Source organism: Triturus cristatus, chromosome 3_1 (genome assembly GCF_964204655.1).
Source record: "Triturus cristatus chromosome 3_1, aTriCri1.1, whole genome shotgun sequence".
NCBI classification, from domain to species: domain Eukaryota; kingdom Metazoa; phylum Chordata; class Amphibia; order Caudata; family Salamandridae; genus Triturus; species Triturus cristatus.
Genome location: NC_140583.1, coordinates 839,674,807 through 839,695,626, shown reverse-complemented (window position 1 = coordinate 839,695,626; position 20,820 = coordinate 839,674,807). Strand labels below are relative to the sequence as shown.

The window sequence follows — 20,820 nt, the reverse complement described above, 5'->3', positions numbered from 1 at the left end:
CACATACCCTCACAAAGCGTGCACATACTCTCGCAAAGCGCGCACATAACCTCACAAAGCGTGCACATAACCTCACAAAGCGCGCACATAACCTCACAAAGCGCGCACATACTCTCGCAAAGCGCGCACATACTCTCACAAAGCGCGCACATACTCTCACAAAGCGCGCACATACTCTCACAAAGCGCGCACATACTCTCGCAAAGCGCGCACATACTCTCGCAAAGCGCGCACATACTCTCGCAAAGCGCGCACATACTCTCACAAAGCACGCACTTCATTGCTCCTTGTGAGACGAGGAGGCCATTTGTGAGCAGAGCGAAAAACGGTGACTTGCTTGGAGCTGATGTGCATTTGCAGCGAGTTCACAAGGCCGGGTGGGAGATCAGAATGCGTGTGAAAGGCAGTGTCTTCCTCTTGTCTCCACGTGTTTTGCTACAGATGACAAAACTCTGCTGCTTGCTCCATTAGTGCCGGGTGGGGGTCCTGCCGGGATTCAGCAGCTGCAGCGTTCACGAACGGATGTATTGTTGGCAGTGACACACAGAATACATAATAGTTGGACTCCGTTGTAAAATAAAACTGACCAGTGTTTGTGCTGTGTAAAATTGCGCAAATTGAAATGAGGATTCTGGCTGTCACCAAAATCTATTCACATCCTTTAAGAAAGCACGAAGCATTAACCGTTGATGTCATAAATACCAATCTAGTGGTTGAATTGTATAGCGCAAAACTAGTAAGTCCCTTCTAGGTCAAATAGTGTGATGCTAGGCAAATACATTATTTTACTGAGCGTCCTTTTTGTTCGTTATAACCTATGAGAGTAGCTCAATGTACCGATGAAAAAAAACATATGAGACCTTCAAATACTTGAGTTCAGGATGTACTCTGCACCAAAAACGTATCTCATGTTTGATTAAATAGCTTCTAAAGTTGCTCCTTTTATAATAAGAATCTAGGTCATGTATTCTGCATGCATGACCACTGATGTGCCTCTTTGTCCATTTAAAGCATTGTCCCCCAAGTGCGGGGCAGGAATGTTTCTCAGTTTATGTAAAACAATTCCAACGTTTTATAAATACTTTTCAAATAAACTCATGTGCCAAGTTGAATGGTTCTGGGTGTTTAAAATCTACACTATCTTGAAGACAACTTATCAAATTTTAACGTGATGTATGTTGTAAGATTTAGATGTCATATATTTCTCAGAGCTTGGCTTGTGAACGGGATGTTAGAACAAGAGTCAGCACTTGGCTCAGCTCTCTCTGTAAATTTGTTGGCCTGCCCATCTCTACTCACTCCCCACTTTGCTGGGGCTGCAGACACTAGTTAATTTGTGCCCCTCTCCCCCACTGCCATGGCACACAGTGTCAGCTCACCAGTCTTGATGTCGAAAGTGTAAAATCATACTCGTCACCATGGCTTTAAGTGGGATGTAAGAACTAGGGAGTCTCTGAAAGAGGCATGGCAAACAGAAGTGTAACTGTTACTGGAGTTTGTTAAAGGTGTAGTGCAATCACCGCCTTACCTGTCAGAAATGAATTATCATTTACTTTCACCCTATTTGCTGTTTATGGTGTTTTGTATCCCCATCACACACGTTTTGCATATAATCACGGTTACAATGGTACCATTGCTCTGTGTGTTCTGCAGAGGGACCAACAATTGGATGCACAGTATTCTTTACAACTTCTGGAACTATTGACAGGCATTGTGCGAATCTCACACCTCCATCAGCCTCCACTCCAGAGCTCTCCATTGTTGTCCATTATAATCAACCACCTAAAACCTGAGCTTGCGTAGGTGCAGAAATCTGAGCATATAAAACAAAATCAGAGCGTAGAGAATGCCGGCTCACTGTGTCACGCTTAACATACAATGACTTGGGCGGTTCATATTAATGACATTTTCTTACATCCTCTACTTTCCATTAGGTAGGTAGGTAGGTGTGGGTGTGTAACAAGTACTTCACTAAATCATGTTTATGTGATACAGCATAATGAGTAAAGAGTGACATAATTAACACTGTATTTTCTGTAGTTGGGTGCTAGCATCCTAGTTTCCTTCTATTCGTATTTACCAACCAACCTTATTAAGAGGGCAAGTACTGGAGCACAACACATGTATCCTTTGTAATGTGTGGGTATAAAATGACACACTTCTCGTAACTACCTAAGCACTGCATTCCCCATTTTAACCCTACCCATCTTCTTGCAGACTTCCACCTTACAATGAAGTCACCAGTAGAGGCTGTGTCATATGCATATTGTGAATTCGGAACACCCAATTTTTAGCTTCAATGATTCCATAAAAAAACACTCCATAATGTTACAGTGGGATACCAGTACCTGTTTAAACTCTACTTTGACAGCCTAAGTAATCCCATTTTGCCCTATTTGGGACTCACCAGTGTGGATCAGCACATAGCAACACCACTGAGGAGAGTGTTTTATCGTGTCATTTCAGGAGTGTGGGGACACTGATGGTGTTGGTTGACACATTTAATAAGAAAGTAGATATTGCGGAATCAAGATCAACTGACCTGGCACCTGTGGAGGTCCTCGATTCCATGATGGGCCAGAGCCTGAGAAAAGGGGGCTCATGTATGAAAGGGGGACCAAGACTTGTGGGGAGCAAGGCCAGGAGCAGAAATTCAGTGGAAGAAACAAAACGGATGCCATGCCAAGATCCGTACACCTACTTGGCCATGATCACATTGATGATCCACAACTCCACGGGAAAGAGGCGAACAGTTATCCAGGTAAGATGACCTGCCCGCCCGCCCCCATTGTTAGTGCCTTATGACTTGTTCACCATTGGGATCGCTTTGAGGTATGTTTTCGTATTGCATACTGAAGAAGCGAATACCACCTCCCAGATCCCCTCTTCCGAGGCCATAAAGGCTGCACTAACCAGCGCTAACCCTTACAGGTTATTGTCACCAGGACATTAGTTTAACTTCAGTGAAATACTTTGATGGTACAACCTTCTGAGTCCTGACCTTTTTTTAAACCTGAAGTGTAGGTGCCATTAGAGTAAACAATTCATATCATATTGGACTGTATCTACATTGCACAACTGTCACAAATCCCTATTAAAGGTAGCTGTATATGTGAAATGCACCTGTTTTTGCTGTTTTTGTAAATAAAAGTTTCGATTGGTGATTGCCACAGATTTATATAACTGATTGCAACACTCACATGCATGATCATTTCCTTGATTCACATAGACTGGTCTGCAAAGCACAAAGATCTTACACTGCTACGCACAGAGAGGAAATAAATTAGAGGGAACATTGCTCCTGACCCAACAATCCTACTGTCTGTTTCAATATCACGGAAGTTTTCTACATTTGATTTGAGAGGCCATTGTAAATGCATTAGGTTGCAGTCGTCTGGACTGCTATTATGGTATTTAATTGGTCTTCCCAACTGTGCACCTAAGTAGTCTTCAGAGGGTCTAAAAAGCAGTCTCCTGCCTGCTCACCAGAGTCGAAAGAGCAAACCACATCACCGTTCTCCCTTAGGGCTCTTCACGTGTTGCCAGTGAATAAAGGAGCTACATTTAAGGCCCTGTGCATCACTCACTATACAATCTGTTGTCAGGATTCCACTCTCCCTTTGAATAGTTTTCTTTCAGTCCCTCGGTTCTTTAATGCCAGCAAAATAAATTGCTCCTTTTCAGCTATTGGAGGCAAGCTTTGCTTCTTTTTGATTTGTATGTAACCCTTTTGTATGCTTTTCCAGTTTCGCTTTGCAAAACTGCAGAGTAGTAAAGTGAACAAAATCTTTTTTCTCACTCTCTTACCTTGTGGTCCACCTTATCTTATAAAACAGTAGTTACTTGTATTCTTTTTCTGGCAATCTATGATCAGAACTGGTTCATGGAGTAAGCAAAGAGGGGGTGGAGAAGGTAACAGCACACAACCTGTTTCTCAGCTCTCTCTCCCCCTGCAAACCAAACCGTCTGTTTTTATGTTTCACCTGCACAGTGCTTGTGCTGTGCTTGTAAAATCTATTGCAACGAAAAAAGAAATCTTAGAAGGGGCCCATTACTTTCCTTAATTACTATCTGTTGGCTCCCATGTCACTCTGGGTTCCATGCTTCCTATTGGTCAGCGCTCCTCCTTGCCTCCAGCTTCCTCCTGGGCTTTGCGTCTTCGTCCATCACGTGGAGCTTGGACCAAGTACTGCTTTCATTGGCCAGTATCCTTCCACTGGCCACAGGCTCCTGCAGGTTTTTTTTTTTTAAATTACTTTCACGCATGCACCTTTGAAAGGGCATGCGTCTGCAGTCCATCTCTTCTCTTCACCACCACCTTCCACCCTCTCTCTGTGCTGTCCCTGGTTCGGTATATCTGCATAATCTTACCATGTTCGATGACAGCATTGCCACTTCATGTGGTACCCTAGCGGTCTCGCCCATCTTTATACACACACGCACACTTACACTGTCAGTTTGTGTGGTACTCTGGCACGCTGTGCCGCCTTTACACACATGCGCTTCATGTTACACCCAGACAGGCACTACTGCATTTACCCACACATGTGCTTCATATTCTGTTTATTTTAAACCTTCTCGACAAGCGTAACCATCACTAAATCTTCCCATCTCCTCTTATATACAACCGAATCGAGCTCAAACACACTCAAGTGTGTATTCCCATTTGATTAATAACTTTTTAATGTTCTTGGAATGCATATGAATGTGAGGAGAGGGTGTGGCATGAAGGATGTGGCCAGAGCTGCTGACTTTGGACCTGGGAAACTGGGAATCGTGTACCGGTGTCGGCTCAATCAACATTCTGTGATTCTCGGCAAAGCATTTAACCCCCGTAAAAAAAAAAGAATGTGTCCTTGTTTTAATGTAACACCCTCAGATACCTTTTTCTCAAGTACGCCCTATTTAAAACAAAAGAAAAGTAAGTCGATGCGGGGTTTCCAGAATATCTCTACTCCACATGATATCTTTTTTGTGTATATTTTATTTACTAGCATTCATACCAAGTAATTGACATGCAGCAATTTTTTTATATGCCACGATTATTTAATGAATAAACTATACAAAATCATGTTGATGGCTTGTAGGACACAGCTTAGGTCTGTTGTAACTCGTGAAACGTACAACAATGTTTAGGTTTGAGATCACAAACTAAAAGAACACTTAGTTGTCGAATGTGCGGATCTCTCAGAGCAGCATGAAATGAATACCTGCCACCTTGAAGAACAATCTCACCATGTGAAGAGGGGGTGAGGCCTTGAAGGGGTGGGACCTTGAAGGGGTGGGGCCTCGTGCCAAGGAGTACCTAAGGGGGCACATTTGAGCCCCACCCCAAGCCCCCTCCTTCCAAAAATTAAATAAAGCTTGCTGAGGCAGGTGCCGCTGTCCACGCCTTTTCACACCCCTTAAATGACACAAACAGTTCAAAGACTTGGAAAACCACTTTTTACAGTGGTTTTCAGCTTGTTTTACCTGCCATCGTGTGATATCAGCTCCTCACTGGGAGACCGAGTGATGGGAGACGATATCATTGGCAGTCATGGAAATGTCTAAGAACACACTGTTTATTGAAAAGTTTTCACTTTAAAGGTGCTGTGCCAATGTTGCATATGTATTTCGGTTGCTTGTATGTTTCGTAATTACCGAATTGATGGCAGGCTTTTAAGAATTTATTGAGGATACCAATAAAAGGTTTCTTTTATTGAGCACATGTGTTTGTTCTTCACTGTGCAATAGTAAAAACCTGGTCCCAAAAAGATGCAGCTGAAGCAATTGTGACTGGAGATATCTGACTGTTTTAACTCTGGATCCTGTAAGAAGGCAATGGCCTGGCCAGGGATCTTTCCCATCACCTGCTCTTACCAGGTGGTAAGTGGTAGTGGGGTGGCCAGTGTGAATTAGAGGACATGGGGTGGTAGTAAAATTAGGCCGTGGACTGTGAAACCTTTGTAATAATTATGTAGCGCATCGATTGCATATAAAGGGTTACGTGTTGGTCCAGGATAGCCTCTTTTCAAAAATTTTGCAAACTGATTTTGTGCTAGATTTGCTGCTTTGGTGCAAGGGAAAGAGCAACCTGATTTTGCTTCTTCCTTTTTTTTCCTCACCTTTCACATTGAAATAAACTCATTTTCAGCAAGTTATTTTAATGTAATAGCAAATCTTATTGTGCAGCCTGGATTTGCTATACTTATTTCACTGATCTGAAAATATTCTGAGTCCTGAGGAGAATGAAATAACATTCCAGAGTTGTGAGTGCACTACGCGAGAGCTATTTGCTTTGTCAATGTCTGTTAGCCATTTTGTGTTAATGTACAAAATGCTGATGGGGCTGAAAAAAGTGGAACCTGAATGACCATGCATTATTCCAGGGACGACAATGTTTAAAAAAACAGAATTGCAGTTCAGCTTACTGGTAGCAATGGTAGTGTAAAGAAGCTATACAGCAGAGGTCTTCAAACTGGGGGGCCCACCTGTCTTGGGGGGGGGGGGCGTCGAGTAATTCGAAGGGGGGCACGAGTCCATGCTCCCAGTGTAATTTGATTTGAGCCCCACAACATTGAAATGTATGTGCAGGTTTCATCAATGTATTTTGTATCCTATTCATATAGTTGTGGATTTTTTGAGTTATTTTTTAAAAGAAGTGGAGCTTCTACTCCATTTGGCTTGCTTGCTCATTGTAAAAAAAAAATCAACAAACTCAGCGAGGAAGAGAAGGTGAGCAGGGGTGCTGAGTGATGGTTCTCTGAAAGCTCTTTCCAATACTTTTGTAGCTGTCCGCAGAGTTTTCAGTCGGATTTGTATAACTTGCATATACAGCTGCAGTCTGTATGGACTGAAAGGGGGTGGGGAAGGGTAGCAGCTCTGGATGTTGATTGATGGGTAATTATTCTTTGAAGTGGGGTACATGTAGTGTTTTACTGGGTAATCTGGAGGGTGCTTTGCAGCCTTGTAAAGTTTCCCAACTCTATGCCTGATAACTGGTCAGTGGCATAGCCAAGCCTCTAGGGGCCCTTAGGCAAGCAGAGAAAATAATCTCTTCAGCACTTCGGCTGCTGTGTTTGTAAAACTACAGTATTAAAGAGTTTAATTGTCCCCTGAGGCCTCTGGGCTCCAGTGTCACTGCACCTACTACACACCAGTAAGTGCCCTGTATTTTTTCTTTGCATTCTGTGATTGTACTCTTTTTTGGCTTACTATAAAACCAGTTCTACAAGTCTGTGGATGCAGATTGAAAATCTAGACTGGAGCCTGCTAGTTTTGCATGGACCTGGAAAACTTAGCATTTATGGCTTTTAATAAGGGGGCACTAGCTATGGCTTTAGAGCAGGAGACTGGATAACACTTTGTAACAGGAGCTGGGTGGGAATTTCAAGGGGGCATATATATATTAAGCTTTCCAGGACTGGGTGTGTATTTTTAAAGGGGTACAGGCATGTGAAGCTGAACTTGTGTTTAAAAAATCGGAGACACAACAGATCAGAAAGAGCCTGACTAGCAGAGCCCGCCTCTGGCATGGGCAAACTGGACCTAGGGTGCTAACCTTCACAAGAAGCTGTCTGTGATGAGGTCATGCAACCAGTAGCTGCACCCCTCTCACTTCACTCCTAGTTAACCTACTTTTAATAATCCATGTTGTATGCTGGAGGCACTTTTTAATGCCACTTAAATCCCAGTTCATCCACTCCCATCTCCCTATCACCCTCTGCTTTCATACACCAACAATTCATTCTCCCCACCAATGATTTGGCACCAGCGTGGTAGAGCTGAGCTGTGGGTGAGTTGGGGAGGAGAGGAAATGTTTGTGTTTAGAGGCCAGCCACTGCTGTGTGGTATTAAGCCTGGGGCTAACCTGTGAACACAAAAGGGGCTCTCTGCTGCGTTGTTTTATTCACCAGCAATGTAGGGTTTTTATATGGGACTTTTAACGAGCGATTTGGATGGGATTTTAAAAAAGGGTTCTGGATAAGGTAATAAAGATGTTTGAATTGTGCTTTGTAGAAGTGGACCTATCTAGGTCTTAGCAGTTGTAGTCTGCGTGGTAAACAGCAGAGGACGTGAGTTAGATCACAGTGTGTCTGGATGTGGCTTTACGTCTGTAGAGGTTTCTAGGTGAGAGCTTTGCACTTTGAATTTGGGTGGAAATTTACACTGTTAAGTACAGGACTTTGTACAGAAGGGTGAAGATAGCACTTTGCAGAGGAATTCTGCATGCCTTTTTGATGAGGCGCCCTGGTTGGGGCTTGTCCCCCAGTGCATTTCTCAACGCTGATGATTTAGTAAACCTAACCATCGGCTTGATCCACCTCCTTAGACAGTATGGAGGGCCCTCCTCCTAAATATTAGGCACAGGGGGGCTTGGCATAACAAAGTTTTGAAGACCACTGCTAAATAGGGAACATTAATCCACGCCTGAAAGCCTAAGGCCCTCATAAGAAAAAAAAACAAATTGACAATAATAAAGCCCTATGTAGCCTTGTTATAGAGCTATTTTCAAAGCGGGGGGAGGGGATTAAGCAACATGATGGGGTATAAGCAAAACATCATAAGCAAGAAACATGAATTACATTTAAAAACAAATCTGGTAACTTAAAAAAAAGAACAACCTCTTGCAATAACCTGAACCATTGGTGGGTGAGTAAAGGTGGCATCAAACAGCTCCTGCTGTACGTAACATGGTATCTTCCTTGACTGAGTTAATCGTGCCCCATAGCCGGCCAGTGCCAACAAAGAAACCAGTACGGAGAGACGGGTAGGCTTTTGTGCGTCCTTTTGACGCAAGCCCGCAAGACTACCAGTGGAGAGTAAATGATTCTGTGTCACTGCACCGGGAAAAGAAAGTCATCCACTTCAGTTGATTTCAAAATGCTGAGCCACATCATCTGGCCAGTCTTCTGTGCACTGCTACAGTCAGTGCTGCGTTCAAGAGCTGCAAGTTTGGAAGGTAATGGGGTGACTTGATGATGACTTCAGTTGTTTTTGCAACTGGAGCAATAGGGTTAAATGAAGCAGCCATTGCATCACAGACATGGCAACGGGACAGAAATCATCGTTTTCATCATGTTAGTTGGGGGGGAGGGGATAAGTAGGCAGGACAATGAGTAGGTGGAAGGGAAATAAACAACACGCAGGAGGGTTGGCAGGGTAAACGCAACACAGCGAGGTGGGTGAAAGAGGAACAAGCAACACGGACCGGGCGTTGGTAGGGGAATATGGAACACGGATGGGTGAGGGGGAGCGGCAGGAGAAGAAGAAACAAGAACGGCAGTGCTGATGGGCCTTCCACTGCTTGCGCTATGATTGAGTCAGGGGAAGAAGAATAGTTAAAAAATAGTACCTCAATCGCATGTCCAGCAGCAGAAGAATGAAGCCATCAGTACTTTGTCCCTGCTCCAGCTGCAAGAGGAGGAAGTAAAGTTGACTCCTGCTGCCCAATTGGAAGACAACATATATGAGAAGCAATGAAGCCCACGAATAGTCAGTAATGGGCGGGTTCAAAGCCCTTTATTGTATACAGTACCCCTCGCAGCAACAGCGCATCCACGCTTTAGGCAAGACCTAAAAAGTTGGCAAAGCGTAATAAATTTGTTTTACTTTGCACCACATAAGCAGTGGTTTAATATCCACGGGATTAAAACACCAGAAATAAATTATTCAATATAAGTTCAAGATGTAGAATGAACTGAGTTTTAGTAATTAATTTCTAGGGACAGAGGTTGAAAATAGTTTTATCTGCTGAGCCATGTATGTTGCTGACATGAAATAGATTTCCATTACCTGGTATTGGTATAGGGTGAGGTACAGTTAATATCCGGAATTAGAAAGGGAACAGAATGTCTTGTGCGCGTTGTCCTAAGGCCAGTCTGCTCTGTTACCAGTTGTTGATTTAACAGTCATCCCTTTGGGGAGAGCTTTGACAAATGCCTTTCAGTCTGGCTGTATGTAGACACAGCCAGTGTCTTTGCTGGTACCTCGGGCAGGACACTATTGGGATGTTGTCTGTGGTTGAGGTCCACTGTGTTAAGAATTTCTCTTCAAAGAACTATCTATCCTGGACGACCGATCTGTGTATTTTTTTCTGTTCCCAGAAAGACCGAATCCAGTTGCTCTTGTACCCAGAATCTAATAAGTGCAAGCGCACTCAACCATAAAATGGTGGGAACGCAACCCATTCGATAGTGGTACTGCTCTGTAGTTTGTGGTGTCGCCGGCAGCAATTGGCGGAATAAAATGTCTTATCTCATTCCCACAAAGCATAGGCACAAAGTACTAACGTCAAGTGGTTCCAGAAATACAGTTTTTTTTATTACAAACAAAATCGTACCTTCCCACAAGCAGCCTTGGCAATAGCAGTATAGTGGACAAAGGGCTCCTAACTCGCCTGCATCCGGTGTCCTGAAAGCTGACCTATTGCTTCCTTCTCTCCAGGAAACTGTTTTGCTTGTATTTTGACAAGTTTAAAATAATCAGAATGTGAAGAAGCTCCGAAAATGGCTTACCCTGGATGTTTAATCTCTTGTGTGTTTTCATTTCTTTAATTCGTGCTCTTCTTTCTCCTTAGGGCCACTCACTGAGCGATGGCCTCGATGAAGCCCAGAGAGCGGAGATGAAAGCCTACATGGAGTTAGTCAATAACATGCTGCTGACAGCTGAGGTACTGTATGCTTCACCTCGTGGCATTTGGTTTCGAGAGCAGACCAGCAACAAATCACCTCCCCAGCATAAGCAACACTTGACTTTGACTTGACAGCACAAGTGGGATATTAGGGAAAGTGGATGTTAATGTAATCTTTCCTGGAGGCTGACTTTTCGTTTTTAAAAAGCACTTTAAATCAGTTCATTGCATCTGAAAATAATTGAAGCCGTGTAAAGACAGTCAACCAGTGCACTAATAGTAGATGAACCAAGTTAAATCACGTGTTCCTGATATCCGTGGAATGATTGCACCCTTACAAAGTTTTAAAGATTTAGCTGAACTAATGTTGCTTTCAAGCTTTATCACATCTTGGACTCATCAAAAAACGACTTTGTAAAAACTGCCTGTCATAATTTTTTTGCCAATTTTATCCACATTCTGAGCTACTAAAACCTAGACTGCCTACTTTAAAAAACAAACATTTACAGTGCAATAGGTCTCGCATTTACGCAAGTTTGAGCTATTCACATTGCAAATAACAATGCCTTTTATTTGTGTTTTCGTTTTTAAAAGATAAATAAAAGGCATCGTCATTTACAATGCCAATAGCTTACACTCGCATAAATGCAAGACCTATTGCATTGCAAATGCTTGTTTAATAAGGAAATGTAGCTCTAATAACTTGTCCACACCTATTCCCTCTCATAAACAAGTGCATGGAACAGATTCACGTCAGAAGTTATTACTGAGGTTGATGTCAGCTAGCAAACGGCACGCTCTAATACCAGCGCACAACAAAAATGAGACGTCATCTGTGCGCATTTGCGCTTTTGGATCAACGGATGGGGGCTTTCTTGAACCACAGACAGTAATTTCTCCAGTAGGAAAACCGCACAATCACTCAACAGCATAACACACTGTTATAAGCAGGGCCACTGGAATTATGTGATTGATGCGGCCACTGCTCTTTTCCGAATAATTATAAATCTGACACATTTGCCACACATCTCATCATTTGATGCATAATCTGTAGATTTCAACAAACAAAAATGTTTTCTCGCGCAAATTGTTCAAAAGTTAATGACAACGAAGCGACACATTTTGCGCACAATGGAAAGCCTTTTGCAAAGGTTGACTGGTTACATTTCTGTTGCTTATTGCTGCATTTGGGTTCTAAACTGGTACTCATGAGGTGCAACCAATGCCCAGACGAGTCTTAAGAAGTGTGTAAAGGACAAAATAATAAAGTAATAGTATCACAAAATCTTACACATTAAGCCGCATCATGTGCCTTTTTACCGCATAATTTACTCAGCCATACCACATAATTTCAGGTGCTCTGGTTATAAATCAACTACAGCCCGCCCCTGCAGCCGTACGTAATAACTAAGGCAGGTTGAATGAACGTTTAAATCACGCCTTTCTGAAAGCCCCAATTACAACTCCGACTGCACTTTGCACGATTAAGAGGAGCTCCGAAAATAGTGATAACTCTCTTAACTCCTCACACCGCCAAGCGCAACCATCCTTGGCAGGTGGCTGGAAATCCACCTCACGCCAATAACCGCATAATCACTGCTGTTAGCATGCTCTGCGGGAACACGGCTTGAATGCTAAGACAACTCATGGGTTAACTGACAATATTCTTTTTTTTGCCTAGCGCTACGTGCCGCACTTTAGCTGTTTTAGGAACTATGAATAACACAATGAAACTGTAACCCAATTTAAACCACTCGTAAGGACGGAAGGCTGAGTAGAGTTTCAACTCATGACCTTCAGGGTACTGCATTTTACAGGCGGAGGCCTCCTGCACACTTTGTAGTGTGGAGTCTGGCTCTTTCACCACGGGCGCGCCAGTCCTCTCTGCAGCTGCGGCCTTGGAGCGCTCCCACGCCTGGGTCTGTCTGCTGGGAGCTGCGCAGGGTGGGGGGTTTCCTGAATGGAATTTTTTTTTAATGTTTTTTATTATTGGGGAGAGTGACATATATACAAACTTTTATTTCCCTTCCACCATAGCTCTGCTTTGATATACCGTACTGCGCTTGTGGTGAATGCCCCACCCACTCTTTTACCGCTTGCTGTGTCTATGCACCTGGATTGCCACTCTGCATGCGTACCGTTCATCTTCTTGTTCCCTTGAACCGTCACCGAGAAGGACATGTGCTGATCTCAAGCAAAACGATCCCCCCCCCTCCTTGTGCCGCACATCGCCATCGGGGAGTTCCCACCTTACACGCCGCCTGCCTGCCTCTCCCTGATCTCTGAGCCTTCTTTTGTAGTGGTGGGGGTGACACCCTGACGCCGTGGGCGGCCCTTGCGGCATCTCCGGCCTCATGGTGATCCCAAGATGGCGGCTCCGCCTTGGTGATCTCCCGGCCGCTCAGAGGCTCTGAACTCCGGTACTCCTCCTAGTGCACCCCGGAGAGAGGAGGATCCTGGAGAATTGCTGGCGCCGCCCCGGCTGAATTAGTGGTGCTGCCTCCCCTCCTTGGCACCGGCAGAGCACCCGCCTGATTGTGAGGCGCTGGGAGCGCCAGAGAGATCCTACCCGCCGTACGCCCTGGGCGGACCTGACTGGAGGAGGTGCGGCGCCGGACAGTCGATACACGCTCGGACGCCGATCGGGCGGCGACAAAAGGAGAGGAATGTTGCTTCCCCCTACTGTTTCTGTGCCGCTTTACCATAGAGGGAGCCCACACAAACTACTGGGTTGGCGGACTGGGCCTGTGACTGGCGGCCTGGTGTGGTGGTGGGCCCTACGGCAAGTCAGACGGTGGCAGAAGGGTTGCGCGACCCAATCATACGCACCCCTCCCCACGCTGGTCTGCGCCGGTGTGCCGGGCCCGGACTGCCACTGCAGGGATCCTGGGCCAGACACGAGGCCCCCCTCCTAGGAGGTGACTGCAAGTCAGGAGCTGGGGTGAGCCTGGGAACGGACTGTCGCACTTCCTGGCAGCCGCTAAAGAGGTGAGGAGCTTGGGCGCTTGCTTGATCCTGGGGAGTGGGGGATCTGGCCGCCAGTCAGGCGGCAGGGAGTTTTCCCTCCCCTTCTTCCCCCCCCTTGTGCCGCACTCCCGGCCCCAGCAAACCCCCGCCTGCCCCGCGCATCTCCCCCACCCAAGACGCCATGACGTATTTGCCTGGCTTTTCCTGCCGACCTCGCCTGCCAAAAGGTTTCTTGTCTTTATGGGGCCATTTGTTTGGCCCCATAAAGATAAGAAACCTTTTGCGACCAACGCAAAGCAAGCGAGTCCGTCCAAATGGGACGGCTCGAAAAGCCAAGCAAATACGTCACCGACACCTCTTTTCCAATGGCTGGTCACCGTTCAGCATAAACGGTGACGCCAGCCAATGGAAAAGAGGGGCGGGGCTTAATGCCCCTTACAGAAAATACCTGTTAACACTAAATCTCGCCAGCGAGACTGCGCATGCATGCAGCTACGCCAGGCAAGACCTAAAAAATGCCTGTGCCTTACAACTTGTACGTGTCAGCCCGTAAGATGCCTCAGTGAGTTTAAAGCTTAATGCTGACATCTCCTGTGCTCAACAGGTCACAAGATTGGTTGGTCATTTATATTTGTTTGTATATTTGGATAATGGATCTTTTGGGACAAAATATACATTTTTCATTCATGCAAGCTCTCAATATTGCCCCTTCATTGAAGTAAATTCTAGCGCTTTGAGGCATACAAATCTAAAAACACTATCAACGTTTCTGTATTGATAAAAACAATCTCAATAATTTTGTGTGGGTTTGAGCCTTGGATATCAAGTTAACCTTAACCATCCTCTGAGTTCAGCAAGCTGTCTGAGATTAAGGAAAGGCGTGAATAGAACACCATACGTTTCAGGAAAGCATTCTATAAAGATTCCTGACTGTGAAGCTTTCTTTCATCTCTCTTTTCTCACAAGATACTCGGACACAAGATGAGGAAGAGTCAAGAATTTCAAGCGAACTATGAGAATGTCTTCTTACCTTCTGGCATCACAGATCAGTGGTTTATTCTTCCCATACAGGGTATCCACGTGGCCTAACCATCAGGTCATCCGACTGATTACTCTTCTGTACTTGTCATTCAGACTAAGATTTGCTCGGAAGTAGCCATCAGACAACATGTCTAATCGCAATACGAAAACTGTAAATAATAATCATAATAAAATACCCTACTAGTGTAATGGCAGCCCCTGTGACCCGGGTAAAGTTCTCCTCAGACCTGCCCTTAAGCAACTGTGGGTCTTCTTCTTAAGCCTTCTCCACCTCCAAAAGGATTATACTAGGCTCGGGTAAAATTTTAATTGCGAGGGCTTAATTCACATAATTTGGGGAATTCCATATAGTGCTTGTTACGCAAAATACCCAAAATTATTCCATGTTGCATAATTACACCACAATTTGAGGCAAAATTATAGCACAGAAGCCCAGGAATAACATGAACAACCAGCACGCGAGCAGCTGCTGTTTTGCGTTCATTGTCGTTTTTGTGCTTGTTTTTATCATGAAATGTGTTGGTGCTTTAAAAATTGATGCGAGGACATATTTCACACTAAGATAAAGCCTTAAATGACCGATATGTAGAGCAAACTACGCACATTTTGCGCACCCCTAGTTTATACTCATGAACACACAGCAGTCGTACTGCAGTGAAGAGGCATTATTGTCAATTAATTCTTCTTCCCTTCCATATGGGCAGTTGTCTGTAGTAAATTGCACACAAGATATGCCCTCACATGCAAGATGCGTGCAAGAGAGTGTTGCTAAAGCAGCGCAAGCATCCAGTTTCATAATTCCCTCAAGATCTTTTCTGCTTGATTCAGGGGGCTGCAAGTGATAATGGCGTAATCCGCTTAAGAATAACAAATATTAACCGCAATATGTATAGCTCAACAGTGGAGTATACACAGGATTATAGTTGTGTAAAAAAGTGGACACAAGCTTTAGCTAGAACTGCTTAATTGTCAATTGTCCTTTTTATGATTCTTCAAGATCCAGGAACAATATGTGCCACAGAACCTTCATCCTTAAGACAGTTTGGTCCCGATTCTTGTTTGAATAGCTACTATCGTCCCATATCCAGGCTTCCCTTTGCCGCTAAGTTGATTGAGAAAGTGATGAACGAACAGCTATTGGAGTACATTAAAGAAAATTGTTTACTGGATGATACCCAACACTGGTTTATGGAAAATCACAGCACGGACGCCTTGGTGGTGGCCACCGAAGAGATTCGTGAAATGCTGGGTGCGTGGTGGAGGGGGGGTGAGTGCAGGGGGGGGGGGGGAGAGTTCTTGCAGCTCTGATTCTGCTGGACCTCTCCATGGCGTTTGACACGGTCAGGCAGGAGCTCCTGGTTGAACGCATGCAGAGTTTGGGGTTAGCGTATAGAGTATAAGGTCTCCTTCAATCCTTTTTAGTCAACAGACAACAAAGCGTGGCGATGGGCAACTTTACATACAGGCCTTTCTCCTTGCCCTGTGGAGTCCCTCAGGGCTCGGCACTGAGCACCACACTGTTTAATCTCTCTGTCACGCCACTGACTTCACTTCTTAAAAAATCCAGCTTCGGGTTAACATATTACGTCGATGACACTAAAATTGTGGTGTCACTAGAGAAACTGGAGAACAACTCAGGTTCTGCAATTAGAACCTGCATGAGCATTGTAAGCAAGTGGATGGACACAATTGTCTTATACTGAATGCTGCTGAAAAATAAAGTCATCCTCTTTGGCAATAACCGCTTATTCTGGAAGCGAAATGGTGGCCTCCTGAGCTAGACCTCGAAGATAATGTCAGCCCTTCTGAAACTCCCGTTTTGTATCTTGCGCACTGCAGAAAAACACAACCTTTGCTGGCTAAATCTTGCTTGCCAACTGGAGGTCTTGCTTTTTATCCATGCCATTTTGTTGTCAATCTCTTTGACACAAAGTCACCCTCTACTTTGCTTTAAAAACACTTCATTAGTAATGTCTCTACTGATTGCAGACAGCAGCCCCCGGACCACCTGCTCGGAGTCCCTCACGACCACCAGGGAAAAGTGCCCCTCATCTCCCTATAGCCCCTTTTCACGTACATTTAATTCATTTTATAGCACTGGTAAAGGCTGACTTTACTAATAAGAATGTATATCTACCCAAACAAACCCTTTTCAGCAACATTAGGATGGATAATGAAAGACTGGGGGGGAGGGGGGGGGGAACAGAATGTCCTAACCTATTTCATGCAGTTTGTATTTAGCTCTTTGTTGACACTTCATAACAGTTACTATGCTATATTAGGGTTGTATCTTATTAACTGCAGTAACAAAAGGATCTCTGTGACAAAACCAGTAATCCACTCAGCTATCCACATAAAATACAGATTAGTGATCTGCACGGTATGCATTATTTGCAGCAGGCATATTAACCCTCTGCACTGCTTTATGGCAGGTCAAAAACTGCCCCTACACAAAACTCTGATCTCTCGCTCTAGGAGGAACATTAATCATAAGAGTTCTCTTGACATTTTTAGTGCTGCTTGAAAACTGGATGAACAAGGAATTCTGCTGAAGGTGTTTTTAAATCGTAAGTTATTGCTAAACACAACCCCTTCCGCCCCCCATACCCAGAGTCAGAACCCCATCCCCAGGTCAGCAGCCAGTGCGGCTGCACCAGTCGCACTGCCCTAAAGCCGGCCCTCTTTGCAAATTCCCATACCAGTGTCTGCTACAATGACAAAGATGGCATCCTTGTCAATCACTGGTAAATACACATTGTTGTCAACATCGTTGACAGACATGTCAACAACCAGAAGGTCAACTGTGTTATTGACCAATTATTTGTACACATCTTGTTGACCGCAACTGCCCATTTCTTTGGCCTCTGCTGTATGCTTTACATCCTCATACCTCTGACATATGTGTCACCAATTAAAGCGCCGGTATAGCTTGTTAGATCCTGTAGGAAGGAGGATAAGGAGCCGGAAGATGTAATTTCTTCTTTTGTCTTACAAATCCATGACAGTTAAAATCCACTTTCTCTCAGAAGAGATTACACCTTCTTCCACTTGTCCTTTCATTCTCATATCACCCGTGATCAACTTCCTCCTCATGTTGGTCACTCTTTCTTTTAGCTGTGCTTGAATGCTTCATTCTACGTTAGCTTGCATTTGTTTTTTATAGAGTTTCTTTAAAAAAAAAAGTTGTATACTTTTTTCTTTTGTGATTGTAATGTTTTTGTACAGTGGCATTTAACACACATCTATTATGAACAGAAATAATGTGTAGCATTTCGAGGGAAGAAGTGGGTTTTGGTTGAAAGAGTAGTTTGTTTCTATTGATAAGAATGTAGAAGTGTTTCTTTTAATTTTGGCTAGTCTTTTTTATGTAGAGATTATTTGTTTCAGTCCAAAACTAATCACTTATGTGTCCCCCTTGGTACTCCTCTGTAATCGATTCAAAAGTGCTAGAATCTATTCATCATCATACACAAGAGAACATAAAGTTACTTACCAGTAACAATAACTCTCTTGAGTAATATACATGTTTTAGTACCTTCCCCCTTTCTGCTCCATTCCATCCACTACCCTTTTGGGACTTTTAATTAATGGTTCGGCCTCCAACTATCCTAAGGCAAATGGCAGGATAGTTTGGCCTCGTTTGCTTGACGTCATGTAACATTAAGGCATATTCATACAGTCATGGTTTGGCCTCTCAGCGCCAAAAAGTCTGCTGTGCGACCCCAAAGTGTTTCTGGAATCCACGCCTGGCGCCAAGGACAATTTCAAATGTGACAACCTATTGAATTCCTGCTGAAGAGAGGGCTAGCTCTTCTGTAGACCTTTTCTATGACCCTATCAATTCTAGATGCTAGAATGAGCTGTAACTACTTTCTGTATCCTGCCTTCTGTAGAGTAAAGTTGTAGCTATTACGTATTGTATTTGTTTTCTTTGCAGCTACATATTCAGTGGTGTGATGAGGCTACGGTAGAGGAGGTGAGTGGCTCTGCTACATTTATCTTTATTAAAATTTAATGAGAAAACACTTTTGCTCGCAGCGGCTAGTCCCTACTCATAAATGAAACATTGAGGTTTCTGCCATTAGTGGTATTGTTCTTTCACTTACTTTGCTTGCACATGCGTTTTAGGGAAGATGTTGTTCATAAACCCAGCATAAAGTGCATCTATTATTATGACTGAAGTGCTTTTCCTTGGATCGGACACAACAAGCTTCAAACGGTCTATAGCTGATGCTAACGTTTAATAACAGCAATGAAGTTTTACACAAAAGTCAACAACAGTATCCTACGAACTGACCAAGTTAATACAATAGATTTTTAATGGAAATGTAATGGATGCTTACCCTCTGTGAAGGAACCTGTTTTGATCTGCTGATTTGTGTTATTTGTTTTGCTTGTGTTTCCCACAGATTACTCGCCCAAGGTATAGCTCTCCCTATCCTTGGCCTCTCAACTATATATTGGCCTATCAGAAACAGTGGGAAATTAAACGCAAGATGAAAGCCATTGGTTGGGCTTGCAAAACTATTGAGCAGGTGAGTTACTTGCTAAATTTTTTTAATACAGCTATCCCTTCAATTTGCCAAAAGTGTTCCATTGGCCAGTAGCTATTAAGCTTGAATAGTATTAATATTAAAACTATATTTCTGTTCAGAACTAGAAATACCTTTTGTGGGTTTTTTAAGCAGCACATCACCTTGCGGCCCCAGACACTCTGCAGGTTGCTTGACTTGCAATAGGCAATCACGGTGTATAGAATTAGAGCATTGATCTTAGTAGTCGTTTGTTTTATTTTCTTGGTGCAATCGCGGTGTATAGAATTAGAGCATTGATCTTAGTCGTTTGTTTTATTTTCTCGGTGCAATGCGGTCATTGTTAATATGGAGTGTTATATGATGTACATGAAACAAAGAGTGAAAATCGAATCCTGTCATGAGGATAAATAAAGAATGTTTCTATTGATCATTATTTTTTTATTAATTTGGAGAATTTTATATAGTGTGAATATGACCCAAGGGTATCAAAGTACCATAAATTGAACAACTATTGTCTACTCATTCGAATTTTAGTGGCAGAGTGCTGTACTGAGAAAAAACTTTGCTAATTATAATACGTCTAGTATCATGGCCTACAAAATAGCACAAAAAACATAGAGTTTGTCCTTTCCACTCGCTCTGTGTGCCAGCTAAACGTAAAGATAGCTGTGGGTCGGCAAGAGGTAACTTGTGTACCAAGTGGTCCAGGCGTTCATCCTGATCCAGACCCATAAGGTAGGAAACTGCTTAATAAAAGCATTTTAACCTCTTACTTGAAGGCGATGGAGGATGAGTTTGATCAAAACTCCAATAGGAGAAATTTCGGAATTCTCGGGGCAGATCCAGAGAAGGTGCATGCGTAAGTCTTCTTTTTCTGAATCTAGGAAGCTGCAGATAGAGTGAGCTAGTGCTCTGAAGAGAGCAACTGCCTCTTGAGATGATGAGTTTTTCTGCTAGGTTCTAGGGTGCATCATAGTGCAGGGCTTTTTGAGTCAAGCATGCTATTTTCAGCTGGATTTTGGCTTTGAAGTAGACTCTTGAGCGAGGGTGTATTATGGTTGAAACGTCTCATACCTGTTACTATTCTCGCTGCAGCATTGAGGGGTGCCTTGAATGGGGAAATTTGTGATTTTGGTAATCTGGCAATCCTGTTAGGTTGCACTTCCATAGTCTAGTCTGAGTGTGTCTAGTGATTGAACTGCGATCTTGTGTCCGCAGACGACATGAATGGTTCACCTTCTTGAGGAGGTTAAGGTTGAGAAGGCACGGTGTGTGGCGGAACTATTGTGTAACTGTTTGCTAGGTTCTTATCAAGTGTTATCCCAAGGCATTTTGTTGATTCCGTTATAACATTGGCATTTTAGGGTGTCTAGGTGATTGATCCAATCTTGTATAGGGGAAGGTGTGGGGTGAAGCGCGGTGTGAGATTTCTGTTTTTAGGGAGTTGAGTTGTAGGTGATATACCAGCCAGGATTGGATTTTTACTGGTGTGTTTAGTCGGATGATATCCTCCAGTGAATATATCTTCAAGTACAGCTGAGTATCATCTATGTACATTTGGGGTGCGAGCTCCATGTGTTCGACTATGTAGAACACTGAGGAAAGTTTGAGTAAAAGTAAGCAGGAGTTGTTTCGGATTTTGAGGTCATGGTCCACGATGTG

General features: G+C 43.7%; 1 protein-coding gene across 1 annotated transcript in view; it reads left to right on the top strand.

The window, feature by feature from the left end:
* Positions 1–20,820, top strand: part of MTX2 (metaxin 2) — a 337,394-nt gene that overhangs the window by 231,678 nt on the left and 84,896 nt on the right. Inside the window, exons 6-8 of the mRNA XM_085645229.1 lie at positions 10,562–10,654; positions 18,561–18,599; positions 19,033–19,158. Of these exons, the coding sequence (XP_085501355.1) occupies positions 10,562–10,654; positions 18,561–18,599; positions 19,033–19,158 (258 nt within the window). The remainder of the gene's footprint in view (positions 1–10,561; positions 10,655–18,560; positions 18,600–19,032; positions 19,159–20,820) is intronic.